Here is a 25,781-nt window from a genome sequence, read left to right as displayed (position 1 = left end):
AATGAGTCTCCCCTGCACACATGCCTGCAGAGAGCAGGGCCTCAGGAAGTCCCCAGCAGGCACCGTGAGAGGAGGTGGCAGCTCTGCCAGCATCCCCGCACTCCGCCCGAGGCTCAGGATCACACCTTCCACTAACACAGCAGAGCATCTTCTCCCAGCTACTCATCCCACCCCCCCTAAGCGGAGCATGGTCCAAGCAGAGGAGGGAGAAAGGGGACTAAAGGGATGGAGCATGGCAGGCGGAGGATGGTCTTGCTCATCACACTGGTGACTGCTGCCTGAGGTGGGGATCTGAGCAATGGCTGCCAGCTGCCCCCAGCCCCAGGATGGCAGCGAATGCTGCTGCTCAGCCCTGCTGGCTGGGCTGAGGGGCAGTGGGGCTGGGGATGGGCTTATGGCCCCCCTAGCCCGCGGTGGTCCCTGCACCCCAGGGCTCTGCTGTCACCGCCACCCACCCAGGCTAAGGGGTGATGCCCCTGCTGAGCTCTCTGCTCTGGAAACAGGGGAGTATTTTTGAGGGGAATCATTAGGAAAAAAGCAAATCACATATTGCTCAGCACCCTGGCCGGGGCCAGCATGGGGACACAGTGAGCCGTGGGCTACTGGCCCGTGGGGACACTGGAACCTGGCTGACCCCCCAGTACTTCCCACTGGGACTGCTGGGGCCACCCAGCCCCACGATGGCAGCCACCAAGGAGGGGCTCAGCCCTTGATCCCAGAGCAGAGCCCTGCTCCAGCTCTTACAGGTTGGGGACCCCCTGAGCAGCCCACACGGGGGGCTCACTGGGATGTGTGGCAAGAGCCATCGACGTAGCACAGCTGCAAGGAGAGCAGGCATTCCTATCTGCAACCCCTCCTGTGGACACCCCTGTGCCCTCACTGCTATCAGGAGCTCCTGCAGGTCCCCCCCACACCTCCTCCCAACACGGGAGTGAGTGCTGGAAGTGGATGCTATTTTTATAGAAATCATCAAAAAAACAGGAGTGAAAGGATCAGCCCATCCATTCCTCTGCCCACGGCTGGAGTTGCCTTAACTGGTTCTCTGCAGCAGGGCGATGATGGAGTGGAGAGCACAATAAATGTTACGTGTTCATGAAATTCCTAAGTGTTTCATCCTTCACTTAAGCCTGGGAGCATTCTCACAGAATCACAGAATCATTTAGTTTGGAAAAGACCTTTGACATCCAGTCCAACCATTAACCCAGCGTTGCCAAGCCCACGAGTAACCCATTCTCTAGGCACCGCATCTACACATCTTTCAAACACCCCCAGGGATGGTGATTCCACGACCTCCCTGGGCAGCCTCTTCCAACGCTTGACCACCCTTAAGTTTTAAACTGCCAAGAGTCAAAGTAATGCAAACAACTGTCACTTTATTGTCATTTCCAGCTGTACCGCAAAAGGCACACAACAAACTTCATTGGTACAAAATAATTTTGCTGCGGGGTTTTAGTAGAGTTTTCCTTGTGTTTTTTCTTTTGCAGCACAGTCACTGGCTCTCCCATCGCCCCGACGGGAAGATCCTTTCACAGAAAGGACTATTTCGTTCGTGCAGACAGATAGCTCATTATTGCAGGGGGAGAGGCAGGAAGGGCAGGCGAGCACGGCCACCCTTGTCCCCCACAGGACCTGTGCAGCCACCCTGGCCACCTATGCAATTAAAGGGCACCTCTGTGTCCCCCTGCTCCCTGGCACGCCCCCGCTGGCTCGCAGGGCACTGCTCCTGCTTGCCCAGGGGTGAGCTCCATTGCAGCCCCCGACATCACTCCAACCCTGGCTAGGACACTTCGGTCCGGGTTCAGCTGCAGGATAACAGGGTGGGGGAAGAAACAGAGAGGCCCTGATCTAGCTGTCCCCCACCCTGCAATGCTTTCTGACCAGCGTCAAGCATTTCTTTACACAATTTACCCTTTTTTCTCCCTCCAGCTATGTGTTTCGGCAGAGCAGTGGCTGAGGGTCCCATGGAGGGCACCTGGGGCTGTCTGGCAGAGGGGCTGCCAGCAAGACGCCTCAGCTGGGTGCTGCAGCCCTGCTGCCTCACAGGGGCTGGCAGAGGAGAAAAAAAAAGAGGCTGGGGATGATTTTAGGGGATTTTCCTGCCTGTACCAGCCCACGCAGTTCCAGCAGGGCAGACACATGTTGCTGGTGCACACCAATCCTGCTGCACACTGCAAACGCAGCCATGGATGGGATGCCGCTGCTAGCAAACCCTAGCATCCCAGCCTGGGACACAGTGCTCACAAGAGAGGCTTTTGGGGGGTTTGCTGGGGTTCCCCCCAAAACCAGAGCAGGGCACATAGCCCTGAGCCCCCAGGCAGCATCCCTCCGGCTGCCTGGACAGCTCTAGGGGAGACAAAGAGAGCCTTTAGAGGCCACCGTCCTCCAGCTTGCCCTGCCAGCATTTGGCTGTCTATATTATTTTCCCATAATATCCCTCATGCCAGGCAAGACCAAGCTCTGGGGTGGGGACACACTGTGCCAGTGCCACAGTCACACTGTGCAGAGCTGTGGCAGCACCCAAAGCTCTCCCCTACCAGCTCCCGCATCAGTAACGCTGAGGTTTTTTACACTGTGCCAATAGCTACGCTCCGCTTCTTTTGGTACCAGCTCCCCTTTCTTGGCCCCCTCCCCCAACATTTCTTATAAAAATAAGATTGTGCTTGTTTATAAAATAATATTATTTTTTTAAGAAAAGTTTCCAGTTAAAAAAAAGGTGGTATATCAAAATATGGCAAAACTTTGGCTGTCAATCACTAAACTCTAATTAAAAATATCGACTAAAAAGGCATTGTGCTGTGAATATTAGCTGCTGTAATGCTTTACCCTCCGGTACCGATGGGAAATATTACACCTGGACAGGCTGGCTTCCCTAGGACACACTCAGAAGCTGCCCTTGGGTTTTTCTAGCACATCACCATCATCCTTTAGCAGAACTATTCAAACTGTAAGTGACCTAAAGACGCATGAAAAGCCTTGGTAAAATACAACGGAGACTGCGCCGGGAAGAGCCACACTTACAACATGGTTGCATACATATTCTTCTCGAGAGGAAAGTCTATTCTCTCACCTTAGTGCTTAGAAAAAAATATAAGTGTTTATACAGTTCATTAAAGGAGAGGCAGATCCTTTGTATAAAAGGTATTTTAGAGCAGAAGTAAAATGCAAATGGGTCTATAAGATCCAGACATATATAAACATACATACCTCAATATATTTATATATGTAATCTCTATATATTCAAAGTCTGGGATGCGTTATTGCAATATCCTTACAGGTGACTTACTCTTTTCCATCCTCCTTTGCTTGCTGTTTTCTTGGGTTGGGTTTTTTTTTTTTTTTTGGTTTTGGGTTTTTTTCCTCCAAAAAAAAAAGAAAAAAAAGAGAAAAAACAAGCTGCAAACGGCTCTGAGACCTCCCAGCTGCCAGCTGCCTCACCAGGACTGCTCTGGTCTGACCTCCATCATGTGTTTTTGGAAGAACTGGGTTGATGCTCTGCCCCAGCAGCCGCTGGTCATGCCTTCCTCCACGGTACATCACCAGTGCCTGGAGATCCTCGGCTGGTTATTGCTTAATTCTCCCTCCCCATACTGGCCTTTAGGGTATTTACATTTCTTTGGCTTGACTTGAACACAACATTCTGGCACTTTCTCTCCATCATCGGCTGCTACCAAGCCACTGCTGGAGCTGCTGGCAGCACTGAAGATGGGGGCAAGGAGGAGAATAGGCCACCTCACCATGAGGTGATGAGAAAACATGGGTTGGCTTCTGCTAGCTCAAACAAGTTGTGCTTCTCCCAGTCGAAATAAAACAACTTGTGTTCGGCACAAACTCATCCAGAGGAGAAAGGATGCTGGGGGACCACCGGTGGGACTCCGCCATGCCCGGGGGTCTCCATCCCACCCGCCATCGGAGCGACCCTGTGAGTGCCATGGTTTCCACGGCCCCGGTTTGCAGGGAGTGGTGCAGGGCCGGGGAAAGGCGACGCTGACAGCCCCCAGTGCAGGGCAGGGAGCCCCAGCCTCCCCCCGAGGGCGGGCAGCCAGTCCTGCCCCCCCCGCGGCGCTCAGACGACAAACTCGGGGACTTCGTCATGGGTGAGATCCAACGAGAAGTATTTACTGGTTCTTTTGACGGGGAAGGTCTCTTGGATGTTGATGCACTGCTGGGCCAAGCAGCCGTTGCAGTAGAGCCCTTCCTCCTCCAGCCCATGGGCGCAGCCGAAGGTGTAGCTCTGGGCCGTGTCCTGGCAGAGGTTGGCCAGCTGTAAGAAGTCCTTCTGGTAGAGCCGAATGTCATCCAGGCTAAGGCTGTGCCGGTCCGTTGATGTCTTCGGTTTCCTGCACGTTGTCTAGGACAAAGCAGAGAGGAGGCTCAGGACCTGCCGGGGAGCCAAGGGGGTCTGGGAAACCCAAAATGCCAGTGCCAGCAGAGCTCCGGGTTTCCCCAAAGCCCCCCCAACACCACGTACCTGGGGTAAGGAGTCGGTGCTCTGCCCACGCAGCTTCACCACTGTCTCCGAGGAGCTGGAGGTGGAGGAGCTGATCTCTTTCACGATAAGCCCTGCGCCAGAGAGGGAGGAAGAGGAGAGTGTGAAGGTTCTTTCAAGGCTTCTCAGCTCTCCATGCCTGCTGCCCCTGGGGGCTTGCCCTCGCTTTTGGGCAAAGGCACCCTCAGCGCAATGGGGTGGCATCACCCACCCCAATGGCTCCACTTGCAACCAGAGTTACCTACAAAGCATCCCAAATTTGCAACAAAACAGCATCCAAAGCCATCACCAGGGAGCCTGGCACCAAGACCTCCCAGTAGCTCCCAGCACGGAGCTGGAAATGCAGACGACTCTTTGGGTGCAGGCACAGCTCTAGAAGAAGCCTGGCTCGTACATGCGATAACAGCACCCATGCTCATGGGAACAAGCGAGGCGTTGTGAAGAAACTGAAAGTGGGCCCCAGCAACTGAGTGCTGAAATTATGTCCATTGCCCCCGGGCCCTGGTATCTCCAAATAAGCCAGCATGCCTGGGCGCACGCCTCTGTACCACGGGGCGGCTACATGGAGCATCAGTCCGGCTCAGAGTAAAACCTGCACCTTTCCCGGGCAACCCCTTCTCTTTATAGTTTCACCAAATTTATCCCATTTCTCCTTTGACCCATGGGGCAAACGGCTTTTCCCAGCATCCCAAACAGACGCCTTGGGCTAATTTCGTTCTGCCGAACACCAAAGGTGTGACTTGAATTGAAGACTCGGAAAGAAAAGTGGCTGCCACCTTACCGGAGTGCCCATTGAACTTGCGTGACAGCAGCATGTCCTCCGTGATGTAGACGCACATGTCAGGGCTCACCTCCATCTCACCAGCCTGCTCCAGCTCCCGGGGGTCATCCACCAGCATCTCGATTTCTGCAGGCGAGGAGGAGGTGGGACAAGTCACTGATGTGCACCTTCAGAGCACCCTCCAACCCCAATTCACCCGGTGAGACCCAAGCTGGAAAGCCCATGCTCAACTGGTGTCTCACCATCATCCTGGGAGTCCTCCTCCAGTCGGTCCTTCCCGCCGCTCTCCACCCCGGAGGTGTGGGAGCTACCATGGCTAGTCATGGAGCTGCACGTCTTCAGCTTGCGGTGGGCACCGGCCCCTGAGAAGCCGTCCTCAGGGCCCACTTCCCTGGGTTTGGGGTCGGTCTCGATGCCCGAGGTGTGGGAGCTGCTGTGGCTGGCGGTGGAGTGCCGGGAGAGGCGCTTGTGCCGGATGCTGCCGGCACTGCTGCCGCTGGCCCGCGACCGCTTCTCCAGCTGCTCCATGTCCAGATCAAGGGTGTCACTGATGTACGACTCGCGGTACTGCTTCTTCTCTGCAAGGCCAGCGGCACACCGTTGGCACACAGCAGCCTGCACCCCAACCCCTCCAGGTGCCCTGGCCCCCCTGGGATGGGGCATGGCCCCTCCCCCAGCACCTAGGGGCACTGTCACCAAAGCCCAGTCACGGTGGCACACCAGGAGCCAGCCCTGTCCCAGTGGCATATGGGGATGGTGGAGTAGGGGGCCTCAAACTTGCTGTGCTCTGTGCTGTGCTGTCCCTCCAAAGGAGAAAGAGGAGGAGAGGAAGAAGAGAAGGAGGAAGAGGAGGAGGAGAAAGAAAAGGAGGAGGAGGGACAATGAGCAGGAAGAAGTTGAGCAGGACAAGGAGGAGGAAGAAGAGGAAGAAGATGAGGTAGAATAGGAGAAAGAAAAGGAGGATGAGGAGGAAGAATAAGAGGAGGTCAAGGAGGAGGATGAGGAGGAAGAATAAGAGGAGGTCAAGGAGGAGGATGAGGAGGGGCAGGAAGAAGATAAGGAAGAGAAAAAGGAAGATGAGGAAGGGAAAGAGGAGAAAGAGGAAGACCTTACACTTGCACAAGGGCTTTTTGAGCTTGGAGATGGGGTGTGGGGCACTGGGAAGTGCTGCACTGAGGCACTGGGAGGAACTGGGCCACCAGGGACCACAGCAAGGCTTGTGCTGGATTAAGCAGGTGCGGGGAGGGGTGTCTGTGGGCACTCAGCCCAGCCAGGAGAGGTCTGCCCATCAGGCAAATCCAGGGTGTGCCGACGCACGGTCAAGGGGGATGTAGGGACAGCCACCCCCAACATGCCCCCAGCCACGGGGCTGGCACAAGGACCAGGCGCTTGTACGGGCAGAAAAGCTGGATGGAAGCCCGGCACTGGTGGGATTTACGCCCTGGGGGGCACCTACCCTCGTTCTCCTCCAGCTTGCGGACCTGGCGCAGGACGGGCTGCAGGTTCATGTAGAGCCGGTGGCTGCTGCTGAGCAGCTGCAGGAGGTGGCGGGAGCGCAGCGGGCAGCCCGTGTAGTAGATGAGCTTTCTGGCTGAGGGCAGCCCATCCGGCAGGATCTCAAACTTCTTGCCCTGCGTGGGAGAGGGGGGACAGCAGCCCCAGAGAGAAAAATACCCTAATTGTTTCCCAGTCCTGCCACTGCCCACCTATTAACCACCCCACCTGAGGTCTGTGCAACAACACCCCATGCCCACGGCAGAGCCCAGGAGCGACACGGGCAGGGATGCTCTGCCTGGCGATGGCGGCACTCACCACGAACACCAGTTTCCCCACATTTGTCCAGGGGAAGTCATAGAGCAGCTGCTTTTCTTCATCCAGGTTCTGCAAAAAGAGGAGAGGTGGACACGGCTGAGGATGCCAGCAGGGGCTGCCCATGCCTGCCTGGCAGCGGGCACGGAGCCGAGCCATCGCCCTTGCTCAGCCACCTACCTGGAAGATCTGGATGCCCCGCGTCGTCAGCCCCAGTGTCAGGGAGGCCTCTATCTCCCTTTTGTCCTAAGGGAGGAAAAATCAGATGCTTTTAAACACACAATTTGCAACATGAAGTGGATAAATCTGCCCTCCCAGCCCAGGTATCCTCCTGTAGTCACCTCATCTCCCACGCAGCAGCAACGGCCACATGCGGTAGGTGCTGTGTTAATCATAGAATCATTTAGGTTGGAGAAGACCCTTAAGATCACTGAGTCCAACCATTTAATTAATGATGCACACACACTGCCCAGTCACTTCCTCTAACATCCTCTGAGTCTCATCCCCCAGGCGCCTGCCACCCACCTCTCCACCCAGAAACACCCTGGCTTAAGGGTCTGGAAAAGCAGTTTAACCTCAGAAAAATTGGAAGAACCTTCGGAAACAGAGCTGGGGCACTTCTATGCCTGAGAAGAACCTGTTGCTACACTGGCACTCTGTGCTCTCCCAAAGGCTTTTCCTCTTTAACTTAAGGATGCTACAAAGTGGTCTGTGAAGCACCACCTCCCAGCAAACAAAGTGCTTTGTGCCCAGGAGAAAAAACCCAGCAGATATTTCTTAGGATGCCAAAAAAATAAGATCCCAGAAACCTCACAGCTGCCTCCCCACACCCTGGCCAACCTCTTGCCTCTCCTTCACTTGCAGAAAATAGCAGAAGTATAAAAAGTTGCCTCTGGGAGCAAAGCACTGCCCTCGAGACTGCTCTGCTCCAGCCAGTGAGTGCCAATTCAACCACAGCTCTTCCCAAAATACCTTAGAAATCACTTGGCTGTTGTTGCTTTCAATAAAAAGCATCCCTGAATCCAAAGCCCAGCCTGGGCTTGTGGCCAGGGCTCACCTTGTACAACCTGTAGTAGTGCACCGCCACGTCATCCAGCCGGACAGCCTCCTTGATGTACTTAAGATGGGCTTCGGAGGCCGTCAGGGCAAACTGATCTTTGTGCATGTTTGGGACGTGCTTCAGGATGTAGTCCTTGCCCCTTTTTGCAACCACCTGTTTGGAGGAGAGGAGAAGCTTGTCTGGGGGAACTGCTCCATGCTTGCTTGGGGCCAGACACCAGCCCCGGTGATTTCAAGGGAAAAGGGAAATGGGAGCAATATGCTCCGTTATAGAGAGCTACAAGCAAAAATGAATTAGATACGGCAGCCAACAACTTCTCATCAGCAGGATTTCCCACTGAGAAGCACATGTTTGCTCTGCGTGCCCGTCTCAGGGAGCTCATGCCACTGGTGACACCCATGCCGGGGCAGGCAGAACCACGCATGGGGTCCCTGCGTGGCTGGGGACACCAACGCTGGGCTAGCGCTCCACAGTGACATGTGTGAAAAAAGCAAGAAACTGGCAGATTTTGGGGCAAAACCCAGAAAACACATAAAGTGAGCAATGGTGCCCAGCATTTTTATTAATCTTCCCCTTGCCAGCATCTGCTGGCAGTCCCGGCTGTGGGGAGCCACTGGGGAGGTTCGCCTGTTTGGGGTCCAAGGGCACATCACATGTGGCCATGCAGCCCCTCATTGCTCCCCACTAACTAGTATTTACCTGTCTGGTAATAATTGGACTTGTTTTTGGGTACCCTGCTGAGTCTGGGGACGTGCCCTCGCCATGAGGAGGGGTGGCCCTGCTGCAAGGGGTCCCAGCCAGGAGCTGTCTATGCTGCTGCCATGCCATACGGGATTGTTCCCTACCCCATTCCTGCGCAAAATCATTAGGATGGTATCGCCCCAGCTCTGCTGCCAGTCTGAGGTGACCTGGGGCTGCATGTCACCCTGTGCCCTGCCGCAGTTTCCCTCCAGGATTATGCCAGGAGCTGCCTACACCCATGGCTGCTGCCAGTAGAGAGGACACCAATTCCCAGAGGCCTGAGGGGGTGCACTTGGTGGTGATGGTGGGATGAAACCCTGATGGCACGTGGCATGCAGGGAAGCCCCCATGAGCATCCCTGCAGCACACAGGGAAATCCCCACCAGCGATATGAGCTGCTCCAGCCACCACACCGCCTCCAACCCTCCCTGCCTGCAGCTATTTGCAGCCCTCCAGTTGTCAGAGGTTATTAATAACTGGGACTAAGCCAGAGATAGGGAGGCAGCAGGAACACCATCCACCCGGGAAGCCTCCGAGCAGCCCAGCATCAGCAGCCTCATGGGGGTTCACATGAGCTCAGAGTGGGGATCCCGTCACAGTGCGCTTACCCAGGCAGGGAAATAGGCTTCAGGCTCAAAGTACTTCCCATAGTGCTTGTTGCGCTTGAAGTCGCCCAGGTCAGCTTGGAGAGCAAAGGCGGTGAGGAGAAAATAGGCTTCCTCGCGCAGCACGCACTGCGAGTGCAGCACTTGCTTCCGCAGGTGCCAGTAGTAGTAGTAGCGTGCGGTCCGGTCGCTGTGAGGGAGCAGAGAAGAGAGGGGAGGAAAGGGCAGTCACCCACCCGTGACCCAGACCAGGGGGTGGGAGACAATCTCACACCTTCCTCCCAGCGGGAAGCTCTTAGAGAGGGAGCAGGGCTGGCTGCTCAGGCGTTTGCTCCCTTTTTCCCCCTTCATTAAAGCCGGGGCTCCCACTAGGCGCTGCAAAACCACAGCCGCTTTGCTGAGCTGAAATTTCCAGCCGGTGCCTCCCGCAGGTGGAATAACCCGCCCTGAGAGCATCCCTATGGGGCTGCAGACGTCACCATCTCCCCACACACCCCACACCCTGAAAATCTTTTTGTCCCTGAAACAGGACCTGAAGCTCCCACCCGGCCACAGGCACATACATGAATTTATATCAGGCTGTTCCCTGGGTTAAGCTCTGATAACCCCCTAAATACGATATCCTCAGCCCCCTAAAAGGCTTTGTCATCGCTGGCGGGGAGCAGTGTCCCCTCCTGCCCCTGCACAGCAGGTGGCAGGGAGCAGGCAGCACCCAGCCACAAACAGCCCCAGCTTTTGGGACGCAAGCAGCATCCCGCGGCATCCCGAGGCTGTGCAGCTGCAGTAAGCAGCCCCCGAGCCAGGGGCACCCCAGGGTGCTCCCCTGCCAGCCACCTGCCCCAGCCGAGCCCGGGGGGTGCCCCCATGGTGGGGATGGGTGGGTGCCCTACCTGATCAGCCTGCCGTTTTCCACATAGTACTGCACTCGGAAGTGGATGATCATCGGGGGGCCAAACTGGTCGATCCCCTGGAACGGAGGAGATTTTCAGGGCTTCTGCAGAGACCCCAGCAGCGTACCCCGGCCCCTCACCTCGGCTCGCCCAGGGGCAGGTCTGTCACCACCACCCCTTGCCCCACCATGGCATTTTTTTCTGAATTCCCCCTCAATATGCTGAAACATGAAGGGGATTTAGATGTAAAGAAGCAAGTGGTTGGGCTCAAGGCCATCCAGGGGGCCAGCAGCCCCCCACCACTGCTGCTGTCGCTCTCCCACCTCATCACCCACTAGTCCCCATCTCAGCACCAGCACAGGAGCCATCACACCAACCCTCTTGGTACATTGCATTGAAAGAATTAAAAGGTGCTTTGGAGGGAAAAAAACCCCAAATCTTGATTTTTAGAAACTGGAAGAAGGGATACGTCAAAAATTCTCCTGAAAAACAAGGAAATAAGGGAGGAAAAACCCCACAGCTCCAGGGTGGGGAGTGTGGAGGATGCATCCCCAGCTGGGGCACGTGGTGGCACATGGGGTGACAGCCGTCAAGCATCATCCAGGTTTCATTCACTTTGCACACCCGCCCCACCACTCCGCGCAGGCTAACAGCCAAGTGCCCCACCCCGCCGCCCCTCAGCTGCGTTCCCATGTCCTGGAAGTGACCTGCGACGGGGACAGAGGTGGCCTTACTGCCGTCAGCTCTCCATGCAAGACCTCACCGCTGACCTTGCTGGCCTCCTTCTTCCACTCCTTGGGGCAGTACTTGTAGAGTTTCTGGGCCAGGTCCATGTACACGTGCTCATTGTCTGGATGGGACAAAGGTGGCATCAGCATCCCTGTGCATGTCCCCTGCATCCTGCCAAGCCCTGCCTTGGCCCCCACAACCCATCAGTGGGTAGTGCGTGGGGGCCCATAACCTTGTCACCTAATGAGAGGCCACCAAAGGGCTGGGTAAATCTATATCCCCCTTTGGGCAAACACACATCCCTGGTGGCACTGCACCTTGCTGAGCCACGATGGCATCAGGCTGGACCAGCCACAGGCACTGAACCCACAGTGTAAGCCCCTGACTTACTCTGGATGACGCTGAGCCCGAAGAGGTGACAGTCCTTCAGCCTCAGGAGGTCACACACCTGCACCAGTAACTCATGGCACAAAATTTTCACCTGCAAAAAAAACCACCACACATGGCGCCTGCTCCATCTGTTCCCAGCTGAGCTGGGCAGGTGGCACCAAACCCCCCCCACAGGGTCCCCAGGCAGGACCAGGGGGGTGACAGGCTGGGCTGTGAGGCTCATTTTTCCATGGGGCCAACACAGAAGTCCCCAAAAGCAGGGTCCCCCCTGGGGTGCAGGACCAGAGCTCTCCCAGGGATGGGATACACAGGGGACCACGGGGCAGCTCCAGAACAATGCGGTGGTAGAGACCTCACCGCAAACCAGCCTGGCACCAGGGAGATGGCTTTGGGGACAGAGAACAGAATATTGGCTGGTGGTGAATTAAAAAACATAAAAAGCAAGGGAATTTCCACATTCAATACTACATCCGAATCAGAGCCAGACCCCCTCCTGTTTATTTGCTGGGGTACAGGAGACTGAATTGCCACCCACAATGGATGCGTGGAGTGAGGACTAAAGGAGGAGGAACTGCCCGCAACTCCTGGTGCTGCCCTGTGGGATGGCACGCAGCAGGTCACCTGCCAAAAACCACAGCACTGCCAGCAGCACATCGAGTCACCAAGAAGCAAGAGGGAGTAAAACACTGCCGCAGCCTTCAGGGGGAATAACTTGTGTGCATTTCTCTGGCAGGGGGAGAGCAGGCAGGCTCAAAATTAAAACCAGAAGCAAAACCAGAGCTTGCAAATGCAGCTGGTGGCAAGCCCTTGGCATGATGAAAACATTGGTGCTCAGGGGGTTTCCCTGGCCCCTGCGCTGCCTTACATTGATGATGATGTTGAGGGAGTCGTCATTGGGGAGGAAGATGCAAACGCTGCGGCGGTCCTGCATGACTCTGTTGTTGTGGAAGGTCAGTTTGTTCATCGTGGTCCGGGCTTGGGGCGGGCGGCAGGCACCTCACCAGTGGGCCAGGGCGGCCTCGGTCCCCGTGGGCGCCATCCCTGTGGGTTAGAAGGGTGCTGAGCCCTCCACACAGCACCCCCAGCTTCCCACACCCCAAGCAGGCATCCTTCCCACCCATCGCCACATCCCCTCAGAAGCGGGGTGTCCCCCAAACCCCCCGAAGCGCACCCCACCACGGCCACCGCACATCCCAACCCCGGCGCCGCGGTCAGGGCAGTGCAGGATCGCAGCTGAGCCCAAAAAACCTGACCCAGCAGTTTTATTCTCCCAGCTCGGGTTCGTAAAAACCTCAGGAAAGGCCTTCCTGGCATAATTAAAAAAAAAAAAAAAAGTCTATCTGCTGGGAACAAACCCGGCTGTGCTGGGGAGGAGCGGTGTGGCAGTGTGGGAGGTTTTGCTGCCAGCAACAGAAAGGCAAGGGGCTGGTGCGGGGTCCCACGGCAGTACCCCCATGTCCCTTTCAGCATCGTTCCCTCCAGCTCCAGCTCTTTATGGGGGTTAAATAAAACAACCCACACACTAGCAGTGATTTGCAGATGGGAATTATCATCTCTTGCCATTTCCCAGTGTTTGCCTAAATCCATACCAGGGCCGAGCAGGTGAATCCATTCTAGCGTTAACCCCAGGCAATTCTTATTCTCACAGGCAAATATTCCTTAAGCACTTTTTAGCCCTTGACCATCCCCAGGGGCACAAACGCACACATGACACCATAAAAAAGGATCCTTAAACTAGTTCACCATTTTTCTAACCCATAGATTTATGTTGGCACCGAGGACAGTGTAGCGTCTCCCTCTTCACCAAATATTTGCTTTGGTCTACATAAAAATGCCTTTGGCTTCCAAAACAGTTTAACTTGCATATTTGTACAGCAGGGAAAAAAGTGCCCCGAGGTAACTTTTTGTTAGGTAGTTACTGAGGTTTTGCAGAAGTTGGGAAATCCAGAGGTGATGCTTTCTGGCCTCACCACTCTGGGTTTGCACCACCAAGACCTTGCACAGCTGTGCATCATGCCTGCGCGTTGCACCTGTGTATCACAGACATGCAACATGGCCATGTGCTGCGTCCTTCCACTGTGGAGATGCATTGCGGCCAGCACTGCAGCTGTGCATTGCATCAGTGCATCATGGCCAGGTATTGCATCTGTGCGTTGCATCCTTGCATCATGGCTGTGCCTTGCACCCATGCATTGTGGCAGTGCCTCATGGCCACATCCATGCATCCATGCATCACAGACGTGCATCATAACCATGCATTGGATCCCTGCATCATAGCCATGCATTGCATCCCTGCATGTGCATCATGGCCATGCACTGCAGCTGTGCATCGTGGGCCAGGTGTTGCATCTGTGCATTGTGTCCATGCATCGCCACCATGCATTGCAGCTGTGCATTGCATCTGAGCACCATGGCCAGGTATTGCATCCGTGCATCATGGCTGTGCATTGTGGCAGTGCCTCATGGCCATGCATTGCATCCATGTATCACAGACATGCATCATAGCCATGCATTGCATCCCTGCATTGTGGTGGTGTATCACGGACAGGTATTGCACCTGTGCATCACAACTACATATCGCAGCTGTGCATTGCATCTGTTAATCATGGCCAGGTATTGCATCCATGCATCATGGCTGTGTGCCTTGCACCCACGCATTCTGGCACTGCATCTTGGCTATGCATTGCATCTATGTATCATAGACGTGCATTGTGGCCATGCATCGCATGTGTGTATCATAGCCATGCAACATGGCCATGCTTTGCATCTATGCATTGTGATGGTGCACTGTGGCTATCCATTGCAGCTTTGCATTGCAACTGTGCATTGTGCCCACGCATTGCGGCCATGCATTGCATTTGTTCATTGTGGCCGTGCACTGCATTTGCGCATTGCATCCATGCATCACGGCTGTGCATAGCAGCCATGCCCAGACATGATTGATCTCCACTGGGAGCAAACAGCGCAGTGGATGGGTCGGTTTCAAGGTTCATTACAAATCACAGCGGTGAACAAAATGGGGCTGAAGGTATTTGGCAAACATCCTCACCCCAGCCGGGTGCCCGGCAGCTCTGGTGCACCGACACAGGGCTGGGCGTGAAGCGACTTGTGTGGGCCTTGACAGGGAGGGTGCTGCATCCCCAGCAAAGCACCCATGCCCTGGAGCACCATCCAGCACCCTCTGCACCCCGCTCCCACCCAGAAGTCTCCTGCAGCCCCAACGCGTGCATGACAGCATCTTCCCAGCGCAGCCCTGTGGGCTACAGCTGGCTCAGAACTACAGCCACAGGCACAACCCACCTTGGATTTCTTGGTAAACCCGTCACCCAGAGGTTATTCTGTGCTGTCAGCACCACAGCATTGGCCCTGAACACCCAGGGCCCTGCAGCACCCCTGCTGCAGCAGCGAGCGTCGGGAACAGGTCCCTCCTCCACCACAGCCTCTGCACCAAGCCCTGCTTGCAGCAGGGTCCCCGAGGAAAACCCCTTCTTAAGAGCACTTGAAAATGAAACCAAGTCTTCAGGGCACTGGCAAAGACCCCAATGTCACAGCTTATCACCTCGCTGTCTTCAAAAACCAGGCAGAGGCCAGGCATCAGGCCCCACCGTGCAGCTTGTGTGTCCCCCAGGAGAGCTTCCCTGTGGTACCATGCTGCTCTTGGCATCCTGGGGCTGTTCATCCCCATGCTGGTCTGTATATTTACTCCTCTTTCTGCAGCGTGAATCAGTCCCTGAGCATCGGGGATTAAAGCACATGAGCTGGCGTCAGCAGAGCATGGGCATGATGTGGCTCGGTGGGGACTGCACCACCAGAGCCAAAGAAAACATCTCCCCCAGCAGCAGCTCTGCAGGACCCTACCTCTGAGAGCAAGCAAAACACCAGAGGAAAAAAACCCACAACCTCGTATATTTTGGTATTTGTATAGAAAATGCTCCAGTTCTGGCTGCTGAATGATATAACACCCCATCAGACGACACACAGAGCACTAGAGGGGTGGCCAGCAGCTTTGCGCGACCCCCCTGAGCTCCAGGAGCTGCCCCTGGGGCTCTACCAGATCTCTGTGAGCTGTCGCGGATTTAGCAAGTGGGCACAAAAAGCCCTTTCCAGGGCGATGTGCCTCCAGCAGCCTCAGCCAGACGCCGGCAAATTCTTTCCGAGCATCTGCTGCTCATTCCTACAATGTCAGCTTTGATTCCCTGGGACCCCGCGCTGCTGCCCTCACCGAGTCGCTTCTGCTCTGGTGCAAGCACTGACAATGAGGCAGGAACATGCCCAGCTCTGAGCCGGAAAGAGCCTGGATTGCAGGGAGAGCCCCCCAGGAATACCATGCCAGGGGGGTGACGCAGGTCGCCCCGCAGCCCGAGTGGGAACCTCCACCCTGGGAGTTTTGCAAGGGGTTTTCGATTGGGAGAGCAAAGACAGCTGGAAAAAACACTGGGAATGAGGACTTGGGCACGGATCAGCCCCCACAGCACGAGGAGATCCAGGTCTTCCAGCCACATTTTCCCTGCCATAGGGAAAAGAGCATTAAACCTCCATAGGAAGGCACTGCAAGTGCCTTGTGTGCCTTGTAACTCCCGGGCTATTTGCAGAAAATTCCTTGATCTGCCGTGTTTTTCACAGCCAGGCTGCTGGAATACCATCTTCCTCCCTCATACCAACGCCACGGGATAAACCCCATTGCAAAGCTTTGCTGGAAAGAAAACATCACGCAATAAACCTGCCGGCCGGCGCAGCTTGGAAAAGCAGCTCGGGCTGTCGCTGCTGACTCGGCGGGGGATTTACTCAGCACGAGGTCTTGCAAACACGGCCCGCTTCAGGCCGAGGTGCCGGAGCAGCGTGCCAGGCTCTCATAGGAAATATAAATTTGGATGCAATTCCAGTGTCAGGGATTTAACATCGCTTGAACTTGCCGGCTGAGATGGGTTTTGCTTCCAAAGAAGCAAGCGTGCAGCTTCTGTGCATGAGAAGTGAGGTTGGTTTGCATGTGCACCATTTCTTCCCCCCCCACACACGTTATTTCATTACATTTAAAAGATGTGTCTCAGCCTCAATGCCCACGGTCTTGGCTCCAGCTCATAGCCCCGTGGTACCCACCAGACCATCCCAGCGCTGACCACTCCACCCAGCCCCAGTCTGCAGGCCCTAGACAGACCCAGCCCATTTCTCCATCACCCAGATTCATCTCCTCCTTGCCAAAATATCCATTTGTTTTTTTTTAAATTCTGTCGTATCAGATATTTAACCCATCACCAGGCTTTAGTTCTAGCGCTGCTGAGCCACAACAGGGGCGAGAGAAGGGATTCAGCACAGGACCCACATGTAGGCACAGGCTGTCCTGCAGCGAGAGGCTACCCAAAGTGCAGAGCGAGGTGGGAAGATGAATTCACGGGGCAGGAATTTCTTGTTTTTAAGAGTTTAGAGTCGGTTTTACCCCACATCACAGGGCGCAGGTATGCGCGAGCTGTTATTACAAGTTTTAAGGCCAACACTTAATGCAGCTTCTACTAACCCAAAAGCTAGATTAATTCCTGCTTGTGGTTGCCCCGTAATTAAAATCGTCTCCAATTCTTCATGAACTCAACAGTTTCCTCCTAATGAAGAGAGGCAGATGAAAGAGACCTTCACTGGGAAAAAGGACTCGGTTATAAATATTACATTACTTCATCCGCCACAAAAGCTATTTGGATGCTGGAAACAGCCTGGGCAGCCGGGGGCCAGCCCCACCAGCCCCAGCAGATACCCCTGAGTGCTGGAGGCATCCAAAAAGCCTCTGCAAGGAAGGTTCCCCCAGGAGCTCGCCTGTCCCCACCTCTGCAACACTCCTCCTCCTCCTCCTCCTCCTCCCCCGTCCCCCCTTTGGCTACTGCAATGGGACAACAGCAAGGGGCAGAGCGGATGCTGGGGACACCCAGGGAAGTCGCAAAGGGCTGAGCCAAGGGCATCGTCCCAAAGACGGAATAATGGCTCCTCTGTCTCCTCCTATGTGCATTGCAGCTGCAATCGCAGCCAGTGCTGGGGATGAGCCCCATGGGACATCACATCAGGGCACGGACAAACACAGGCCGAACCACAGCAACTCGGGAAACCGCTCCCCCTGCCCGTTCTTCGGCACGCACGGAGCCCAATCTGGTGTGGAAGTGCTGATTTACCACCCGCCTGCAATCCACAGCTGAGCCAGCCCAGGCCTCTTCATTCCCTTACTTTGGCGCACTAAAATATAAATAAAGCAGCCTGGCCTCTGCTGAGGATGCACACAGAAACGGATTTCGCCTGGCACAGGCTCCAGCAAGGGAGGGACGGCGCCTGCTTTTCCTCTTCCCTCTTCTGCTATTGAACCGGCCCCTTCCACTTTATTTCCTTCCGGAAAACTTTGCCTTGAGCCTTTGGGATTAGAGAAATATCTGCAAAGAGCATCCAGTTACATCAAGACTGGGTTGGGGCAGGTCTTGCTCAGGACACCCCAGCTTCCCCCATCCAGCTCTGAATCCTGTCCCCCACAATGTTCTTGGGGGCTTTATGAACCATCTCCCAGTGTCATCAGCAAAAAGCCCAAACCTCCCAGAGTTCAGATGCTGCTTCCCGGCCCACCAACATCACTGTGAAGGATGCATGTGGACATGAAGCATTGCCTTTGCTCCCCCCTCCGCAGGCAGGCTGCAGCCCACACTAGCAGCAGCATCCCTAAACCCCTTTGGATTTGGCTCCGGGCCTTTGCTGCAGGATCCCTGGACCACAAAACAGCTGCAAGGGCCAGTGGCACCATCCTGCATCCCCACACGCCACAGAGAGCACAGCCCCAGGTTTCCAAACCATGGACCTCCCTATTTAATAACCTTGCCAGGATGCTCCAGCCCTGGACAAACCCTTCCTTCCCGGGAGAAAGCACTTTTGGGAAGCCCCATCCCTGGCACCCCACTACAGGGCACACTCCCATACAGGGGATCCGTGCCCCAACCCCTCCCTGCTCTGGGGAACGTGCAGTGCTTTGTGCACATGGGGAAAGTAAAAAAATAAAGGGTGCGAAGAACTCTGCAAACAGCCAAGAGCCCGAAAACCAGCTCCATTTTATGCCAAAACGCACATAACAGCACCGGGACTATCCAGAGCCCGCTCTGCCCCCACCGCAGTCCACGGCAGCCTCGTTTCCACCTCCTAATCTGGCAAAACGAAACCAAACCAAGTTACATTTTTTAATCCTGGAGCGGGCAGAGGGGGATCTGTCTTCCCCACCAGCAGTGCTGCTCTCTGTCTGGGATTGCTCCTCCGCCAGAGCTTCCATAAACTTCTGCCCCAGCAGCAATGGGGAAAAGCTTTTTTTTTTCCCTCCCTGGTTTGAAAAATATCCTAAGCACACTTTTCAGACAAGGGGAGAAAAAAAAAAAGCATAAAACTCAATTAAGAAGCAGGCAGATATTTTAACCACCGCCATCATTTGTGTACTCCATCTGGAGTCCAAAGGCTGCTTTTTTTTTTTTTTTTTTTTTTAGCAGGAGGGAGCTGACATCATCTTAATTTGAAATTCACATTTATTTTTACATCTGGTCTGAATTAATCTTTTTCAGCGTACTGACTTTCATGTAATGGAATAATTGCTTACAGACTCTGGGTTTAAAGAGCCTGAATAAACTCAGTTTAAAAAAAGAAACCCCTTTACAAAATGATAGTGAAAAGCCAGTACCTATAACCAAACCCCAATACGCCTTCGGGACTGGGAATTTTAAACAAAACAACATCGCTTTCAAGCAAGAGAGCTTGAATTAATCCCTGCTCTACCCAAGAATCGGAGAGGGCGAACGAGCCCCGTGGAAAAACACCACCACAAACCAGCCCAGGAATTAGGCAGAGCAGCAAAGCTCCGCATGCTCAGCTCCATCAACGCCACGCCGAAGCATCACCGGGAAAAGCAGAGTTGGGCTCAGAGGGAAAAACATCCTCCTGACCAGAAACACATTGGCTGCGAGCAGAAAAAAACTGATTCAGGACTGCAAGGCAACAGCTAAGGTGGCAGGGGGCCAGGGGGTACAGTGGGACTGGGCACCACCTTCCTCCATGTACCAGTTAAAGGACATGGGAACACGGAGCATGGTCCTGGGAAAGCTCAGCTCCGACCTGGGAAACCTCGGCCCCGATTTCCTCCCTGCCACGAGGGCACGATGTCAGTTAAAGCCCCGTTTAAGAGCTGCGTGGGTTTGTCCTCACCACTTCCAGAACCTGGCGGGGATTCGCATCCCCGGTGGGAAACCCGGAGAAGACCATTAGTGGCACTGGCAGGCTGCAGCCCGCGCCCCGAGCCACCGACCCCCCGGCTGAGCCGTGGGTGGGGGCACCCGTACGTGAGTGGGGTCCATGGGCAATGGGGTCCCACGGCTGACTGTGACCCAGGAACAGGAGGATCTATGGATGAGAGGACCCACGGGTGAGGGGACCAACAGATGATGGGATCCACGGGCAAGGGGACCCATGGGTGAATGCAACCCACAGAAAAGAGGGCTTGCAGACAAAGAGGTCCCACGGATGAGGGGACCCACAGGTGAGGGTGGCCCATGGGCAAAAGGACCCACTGGTGAGTGTGGCCCACAGGCAAGAGGTCCCATGGGTGAGTGTGACCTCAGGGTGAATGTCACCCATGGGCAAGTGTTATCCACAGGTGAGGGGACCCATGCGCAAGGCAACCCACAGCTGAGTGTGACCCATGGGTGAGGGAGGCTGTGGGCAAGTGACCCACAGATGAGGGAATGCGTGGGTGAGTGTGACCCAGGGGTGAGGGGACCCATGGGCAAGGGGATCGCAGGCTAGTGTGACCCAGGGGTGAGGAACCCCATTGGCAAGGGGACCCGTGGGTGAGTGTGACCCATGAACAAGGGGTCCCATGGGCAAGGGGACTCACAGGCAAGTGTGACGCTGGGGTGAGGGGATCTGTGGGTGAGCGTGATGGGGGGTGAAGGGGTTTGTGAGCGAGTGTGATGCACAAACACAGGATCCCACAGGCAAGGGGATCTGTGGGTGAGTGAGACCCATGGGCAAGGGGGTCTGCGGGCATGTGTGACCCAGGGACAAGGGGATGCGTGAGTGTGACCCATGGGTGAGGGGTCCCATAGCTGAGGGGACCCATGGGCAAGGGGACTCACAGGCAAATGTGACCCAGAGGCAAGGGAACCCATGGGCAAGGGGACCTGTGGGCGAATGTGACCCATGCACAAGAGGGCCCACAGGTGAGGGGACCCTCAGGCAAATGTGATCCTGAGGTGAGTGGTCCCATAGACGAGGGGATTTGTCGGTGAGTGTGACCCAAAAGTGAGGGGACCTGTGGGTGAATGTGACCCAGGGGCAAGGAGTCCCACAGGCAACAGGGTTTGTGGGTGAGCGTGACCAACAAACAAGGGCTCCCACAGGTGAGGGGACCCGTGGGTGAGTGCGACCCACGCGCAAGGAGACCTGTGGGCGAGTGTGACTCATGCACAAGGGGTCCCACGGGCAAGGGGACCGGTGGGTGAGTGCCACCCGGGGCGAGGGGTCCGGCAGGCTCGAGGGCCCGCGGGTGAGCGTGACCCCTGGGCGAGGGGTGCGGCGGGCGAGGGGATCTGGGGGCGAGCGTGACCCACCAGCGAGGGGACCCGCGGGCGAGGGCGCCGGGGGCGCACCCAGCCGGCGGGGCCGTGCCGGGGCCGGGGCCGGGGCCGGGGCCGTGGCGGGCGGGTCCGGCGGAGCAGCCCCGGCCGCTGTTCGCCTTCACCTCCCCGCGGGCGGGCGGAGGAAATGACTCGCATTCCTGCAGCCGGAGCCTCTCGCACTTCTCCGGCACCAACTCATCCCCCAAGCGCAACAAGCAGCCGCGCCGGCCCCACGCCACCCCACGCCGGGCCCACCCGCGGCAGCCCCCGGGGGGGAGGCACGCCGGGCCGAGAGCGCGGCGGCTCCCCCGAGCCGAGCCGAGCCGGGCTAAACCGGGCCGGGCAAAGCCGGGCCGGGAGCGTGGTGCGCGGCGCCGGGCACGCACCTACCTGCGGCTCCGGGGACCGCGCTGCCTGCCGAGCCGTGCCGAGCCGAGCCGTGCCGAGCCGAGCCGTGCCGAGCCGAGCCGTGCCGAGCCGAGCCGAGCCGAGCCGAGCCTAGCGGAGCCGTGCCCAGCCCAGCCCAGCCCGCCGCCCCCGCCCCTTTCCGGGCCGCACCGCCCCGAGCGGCACCGGCACCGCCTCCCGCCTGAGCGCGGGCTCCGGGACAGCGTGGGGGCACCGGGCAGCCCCGGCCAGGGGACCCGGGCAGCCCCGGGGGTGACGGCCGAGCACCTGTCCCCCAACCCCGGCCAGCATTTGCCCCGGAGGGGCCGCGGGTGGTCGGGCAGCCCCCGGTCCCGGGGGTTCCGCGTTCCCCGCGGTGAACACGAACCTGTTCTGGAAGGGGCGCGGGCACCCTCCCTGGGGGACGTGCGCATTTCCCGGGAGGGGGCCCAAAGCCTCCCCAGAGAATACAGCCACCCAGACTCACCCAGGGAGAGGAGCTGAGCTCCCTCCTGCGGGTCCCCGCCATCTCCCCACATGGCCCCTGTGGGGACCTGAGCATCCCTGGGGAGGGCAGCCCGAGCACCTGCAGCACCCAGCCCAGTATCCCCAGCCCTGGCTGTGCCACTGGTATATTAAGCCAGTACTTAAGAGCTGGGTTGAGGCAGGAGCAGAATTAGGGCTAAATCCTGTTCCCATTAAAGCCTCTACTGACATCCTGGCAGCTGGATCAAAGGTGACTTGGGCTCATTCGGGCGAGGGCCAGCCACCACCCAGCGCACATAACAGAGCTAACGTGCACACGGGTCTCTCCATAGGTGACCCAGGATGGGAATAGCAGCAACAGCAGCAGCAGCAGCACCATAAATTGGCAGCAAAGCATCTCTGAGCCACTCCTTCTTCAGAAGTGCCATCTGGTGAGATTGTTTTTGGAGTAGTTATTTATTCCTCACTTTTAAGTGTCTATAGGCATTTTTCGGGATGACCTGCGAGGCCGGCTCTGCCCCCACAGTCTCTACGAGGCTCCAGGAGAGAACAGCCGCTTGTTCCCAGACCTAAATAAAGAGCAGCTCTGCTGCAAATACCCTGACACTCCTTTCTGAAATCTGTTTGCAGCTCAACAGATCGTGCCGGGTAATTACATTATGCGAGTGCACGGTACCGGCAGTGGGAATCCAAAGTGCTGCTCTCCTCATGGAAAAAACCAGCCTGGCTTTTGGCAGAGCCAGGGCTGGAAAACCCTTAGCTTTGGGCTTGCTCTTGTGCTCTTATCCATGCCATGAGCAATTTGGAGAGTATTTCCACCCAGCAGCTCGCCCCTGCTTATGTCATGCTGAGTCCCCATGAAGCCACTCGTGCCGAATGCCACCGCGGCCGAGGGCAGAGGCAGCATCACAGCTGAGTAGGGACCACCAAGGCCAGCCAAAAATCTCTTTTTGTCCCACAGGATTCACTCCGGAAAGACCCCTCCTGCAGAGAATGCAGGGGGATAGCCAGGTAGGGGCCAGGCATGTGGCAGAGATGCCATTTGGCTTGTTTAGTCCAACTCATAAAACATATTAGAGGTTGGGGAGGGCACAAGCAGGACATGGCCCTGTCACTTTGTGTGTCGCTGAGGAGGATGAGTCAGTCCTGCTGAGCATGTCCTACACTGTCCCTGCCCCATCGCTCGCACCCCCACAGCCTCATGTAATACAGAAATACAGTAACACAGCGCCTGCTTTGCCGCAGAGGCTAAATAAAGCAGCAGGAAGAGCTCTTGGATACCAGCAAGGCGATATATAAACATGTACGTGGATGGCACGTATGCTAATGCTGTTATATAGCCTAAGAGAAATGCCGTGTCTCATGTCGACGTGAGATGCTCCCATGGCCAGAGGAGAGTCTCTGGGAAAAGCCACGCTTGGCATGAGCTGCCCCAGGCTCCAACGTGGGGAGAGCTTGGAAAGATGGACATTAGCCAGTGTCTGGTCTGCCTCTCTGTGAAAGGAAAAGCCCAAAGACTCTGGTGACATTTCTCTTCAACAATTCTGGGATTAATCTTGCTCAGAGTCCCAAGAAGTGGAAACACAGATGGAAAATGTAATAAATGCACTTTTTTTTTTTTTTTTTTTGACAAGGTTTAACTGAGCTAATTGCATTGCTAGGCATATCTCAGGAAAAAAAAAAAAAGGTGTTGTGGTTATGACTGAAAATACCATTCACATAAAATATACAGATTTTTCTCACACTAGATATATTTATATTAAGAGGACGGGAAATAGCAGCTGTTCACTGTGATCCTGCATTATCACCAGCCGAGTATCTTCCATTCCTGCATTTCAATAACAGCATTGTTAGTGGCAGGGATGGTTGCACCAATGCTCGCACTCTCTTATCTCATACATAGTTTCCCTACGATTTTGCTAATGGGATAAAAATTATAAACAAAGTAACAGAGTAACAACTAAATCCCTCTGGATCTCAGCATCCCGCTCCCTTTCCCAAGGGCTGATGCTCTTTGCAGATGCCCTGGGGCTGTGCTGACCCATGGTGTGCTGCTGTTGGTGCTCAGCATCCACCCGAGGGGTTTTTAGGATTTCCTGCTGGGAAAATTTACCCTGGACCAGCAGCATGGGGACCTCAGCATCTGCCCGTGATGCTTGGCTTTTGGGAAGGCAGCCAACGAGCCTTGTGGGGTGCATTCGGGGACAGGGTTGTCACTGCTGTTCGACGATGCCTGGCATGGCATCAGGGCCCCGGCTCTGGCTACAGCTTGAGATTTAGAAATTCTTCCCTAGAGCAGATAGGAAAACAAATCCCAGCTACTGTGAACGGGCTGTGCTCGGGCTGGGAATGGTTTCTTAGCCCATAAGGGGAAGAAAATAAATAAATAACCCCCAGCACAGAGCCACAACAGCCGGCGCGTTGCTATAAACTCCAGCGAGGAGCTGGACCTTGCGCCATTTCTTGCATTTCACGGGGGATTTCCAAGGAATCCTCCCTCCCCATCCAGGCTGGGGCAGACACGTCCCCCCACCCCGGCTCAGCAGCAACTGGGACCGAGGGACCCAAGCTGCGTTCCGGGGAGTGGGTGCTTCCTCTGGCATTTTCTGGGCCCTTTAGGAGAATGCCGTCTGATTTTTGGCTAGAAATACCCACTTTACAAAGACATAATCAAGCATCTGCTTTAATTAGGTTTATGATGAAATGCCTGGGCACACATCGGGACCCCTCCTCGGGGTTTTTGCCCCGGTGTTGCCCCACTTTGCTATTTGCCTGGGTGTGACTCCCTGGGGCAGCAACTCTCTGACAGCCTCAACTCCATTCATCCCAGTCCATCCCAGCTGAACAGCCAGCGAGCTGGGAAAGCCAGTAACCAGCACGCAGGACCCAGCCCCGAACGGTGCTGAGCATCCCCAGCTGGCCCTAGGGAAAGGGGCATCTTCCGGGGGGGGGGGCGGGGGGGGGGGGGGAGTGGCCCGGGGACACCCCAGCTCCATACCTGGGTGGTGACCAGGAACAGGAGTGGGATGGCTGGCTGAGCATGCTGGGGCAGCTGGTGGTGGCACACAGCCATTGGAGCCAGAGCAGGAATGCCAGCAATGCAGAACCACCCCTGGCTCCCTGGCCATCCGGTGTACCCCGGGGACCCGGGGGATGCTCACAGACAGTGCTGCTGTCAGGATTTGGCCAAGGGGGTGTGTGTTAGTACGGAACCCCAAATCTCTCTCTATTTACCCTGTTCTCCTCTCTCTTTGCCCGGGAAGTCAGCAACAATGAAAATAAAAAGTGGTTTCATGAGATCTAAGTCAAATGGGGCTGGAAAAAGAGAAAATCCAGGCTGAATACACAAGTATTGGAAACATCAAGAAAATCTAAGCGTGCATCCCGGCAGGGAGGCATCCCCCCATGCTCGCCACTCTGCTGGTAGTGCTGATCCAGTATATTCTGCTAATCTACCCTGCAGTATTTACAGCTGCCTATAACCAGGATTCTCTTTAACATCAAGTTGCAGCAGCCGGATGCGATTAGAGCCTGTGAGATTCCTTGGGATGGCCGGATGGAAAAGCGGGATTGCCTCCCCCTGCCAGACCCCTGGCTCCTTGCCCACCCTGGGACCCCGAGCTGTGTTTTATTACCAAGTTATTGATAAACCTGAGGTGAGATGGGCAGGGACTTGCCAAGGGGTAGGTCTGGCTTTGCTGCAGCCCCTCCAGCCCATTGCATGGCCAAACACAGACTGCCCAAGCCCCCCACCCTGTCCCTGCACCCCCATCTATTCCCTTTTCTGGGGCCCTAAAGGGGCA

At 55.9% G+C, this 25,781-nt stretch overlaps 1 protein-coding gene across 5 annotated transcripts; it reads right to left on the bottom strand.

Annotated features, from left to right (window-relative positions):
• Window positions 1-1,353: 1,353 nt before the first annotated feature.
• Window positions 1,354-24,863, bottom strand: FRMD6 (FERM domain containing 6). Of its 5 annotated transcripts, none has more exons than XM_080396408.1 (15): window positions 21,492-24,863; window positions 12,357-12,532; window positions 11,492-11,582; window positions 11,080-11,222; window positions 10,373-10,449; window positions 9,486-9,672; window positions 8,134-8,289; window positions 7,257-7,322; window positions 7,080-7,148; window positions 6,724-6,898; window positions 5,510-5,845; window positions 5,268-5,393; window positions 4,469-4,560; window positions 4,120-4,348; window positions 1,354-3,357 (listed from the first exon to the last, which is right to left on the bottom strand). In XM_080396408.1, the coding sequence occupies exons 2-15, from the start codon at window positions 12,453-12,455 to the stop codon at window positions 3,269-3,271; spliced, it is 1,935 nt and encodes a 644-aa protein (XP_080252534.1). In that variant the 5' UTR covers window positions 12,456-12,532; window positions 21,492-24,863; the 3' UTR covers window positions 1,354-3,268. The 5 variants fall into 5 exon arrangements, with proteins under 5 accessions (XP_080252534.1, XP_080252533.1, XP_080252536.1 ...); XM_080396407.1 differs by having other exon boundaries at window positions 21,496-24,862; XM_080396410.1 differs by having other exon boundaries at window positions 11,143-11,222; window positions 21,496-24,861.
• Between the last annotated feature and the right edge of the window lie 918 nt (window positions 24,864-25,781).

Source organism: Falco punctatus, assembly GCF_963210335.1.
Source record: "Falco punctatus genome assembly, chromosome: 7".
Classification (NCBI taxonomy): domain Eukaryota; kingdom Metazoa; phylum Chordata; class Aves; order Falconiformes; family Falconidae; genus Falco; species Falco punctatus.
The sequence above is the reverse complement of the archived record's forward strand: the minus strand, read 5'-3'. Positions and strand labels throughout refer to the sequence as shown.

Bases quoted from the DNA above. Each gene is read 5' to 3' on its own strand.
- FRMD6 (XM_080396408.1), bottom strand. From the start codon at position 12,455: ATGAACAAACTGACCTTCCACAACAACAGAGTCATGCAGGACCGCCGC. The intron at 11,583-12,356 runs GTAAGGCAGCGC...TTTTTTTTGCAG, and splicing joins CCCTCAACATCATCATCAAT to GTGAAAATTTTGTGCCATGA. The intron at 8,290-9,485 runs GTAAGCGCACTG...TCCTCCAAACAG, and splicing joins AAGCCTATTTCCCTGCCTGG to GTGGTTGCAAAAAGGGGCAA.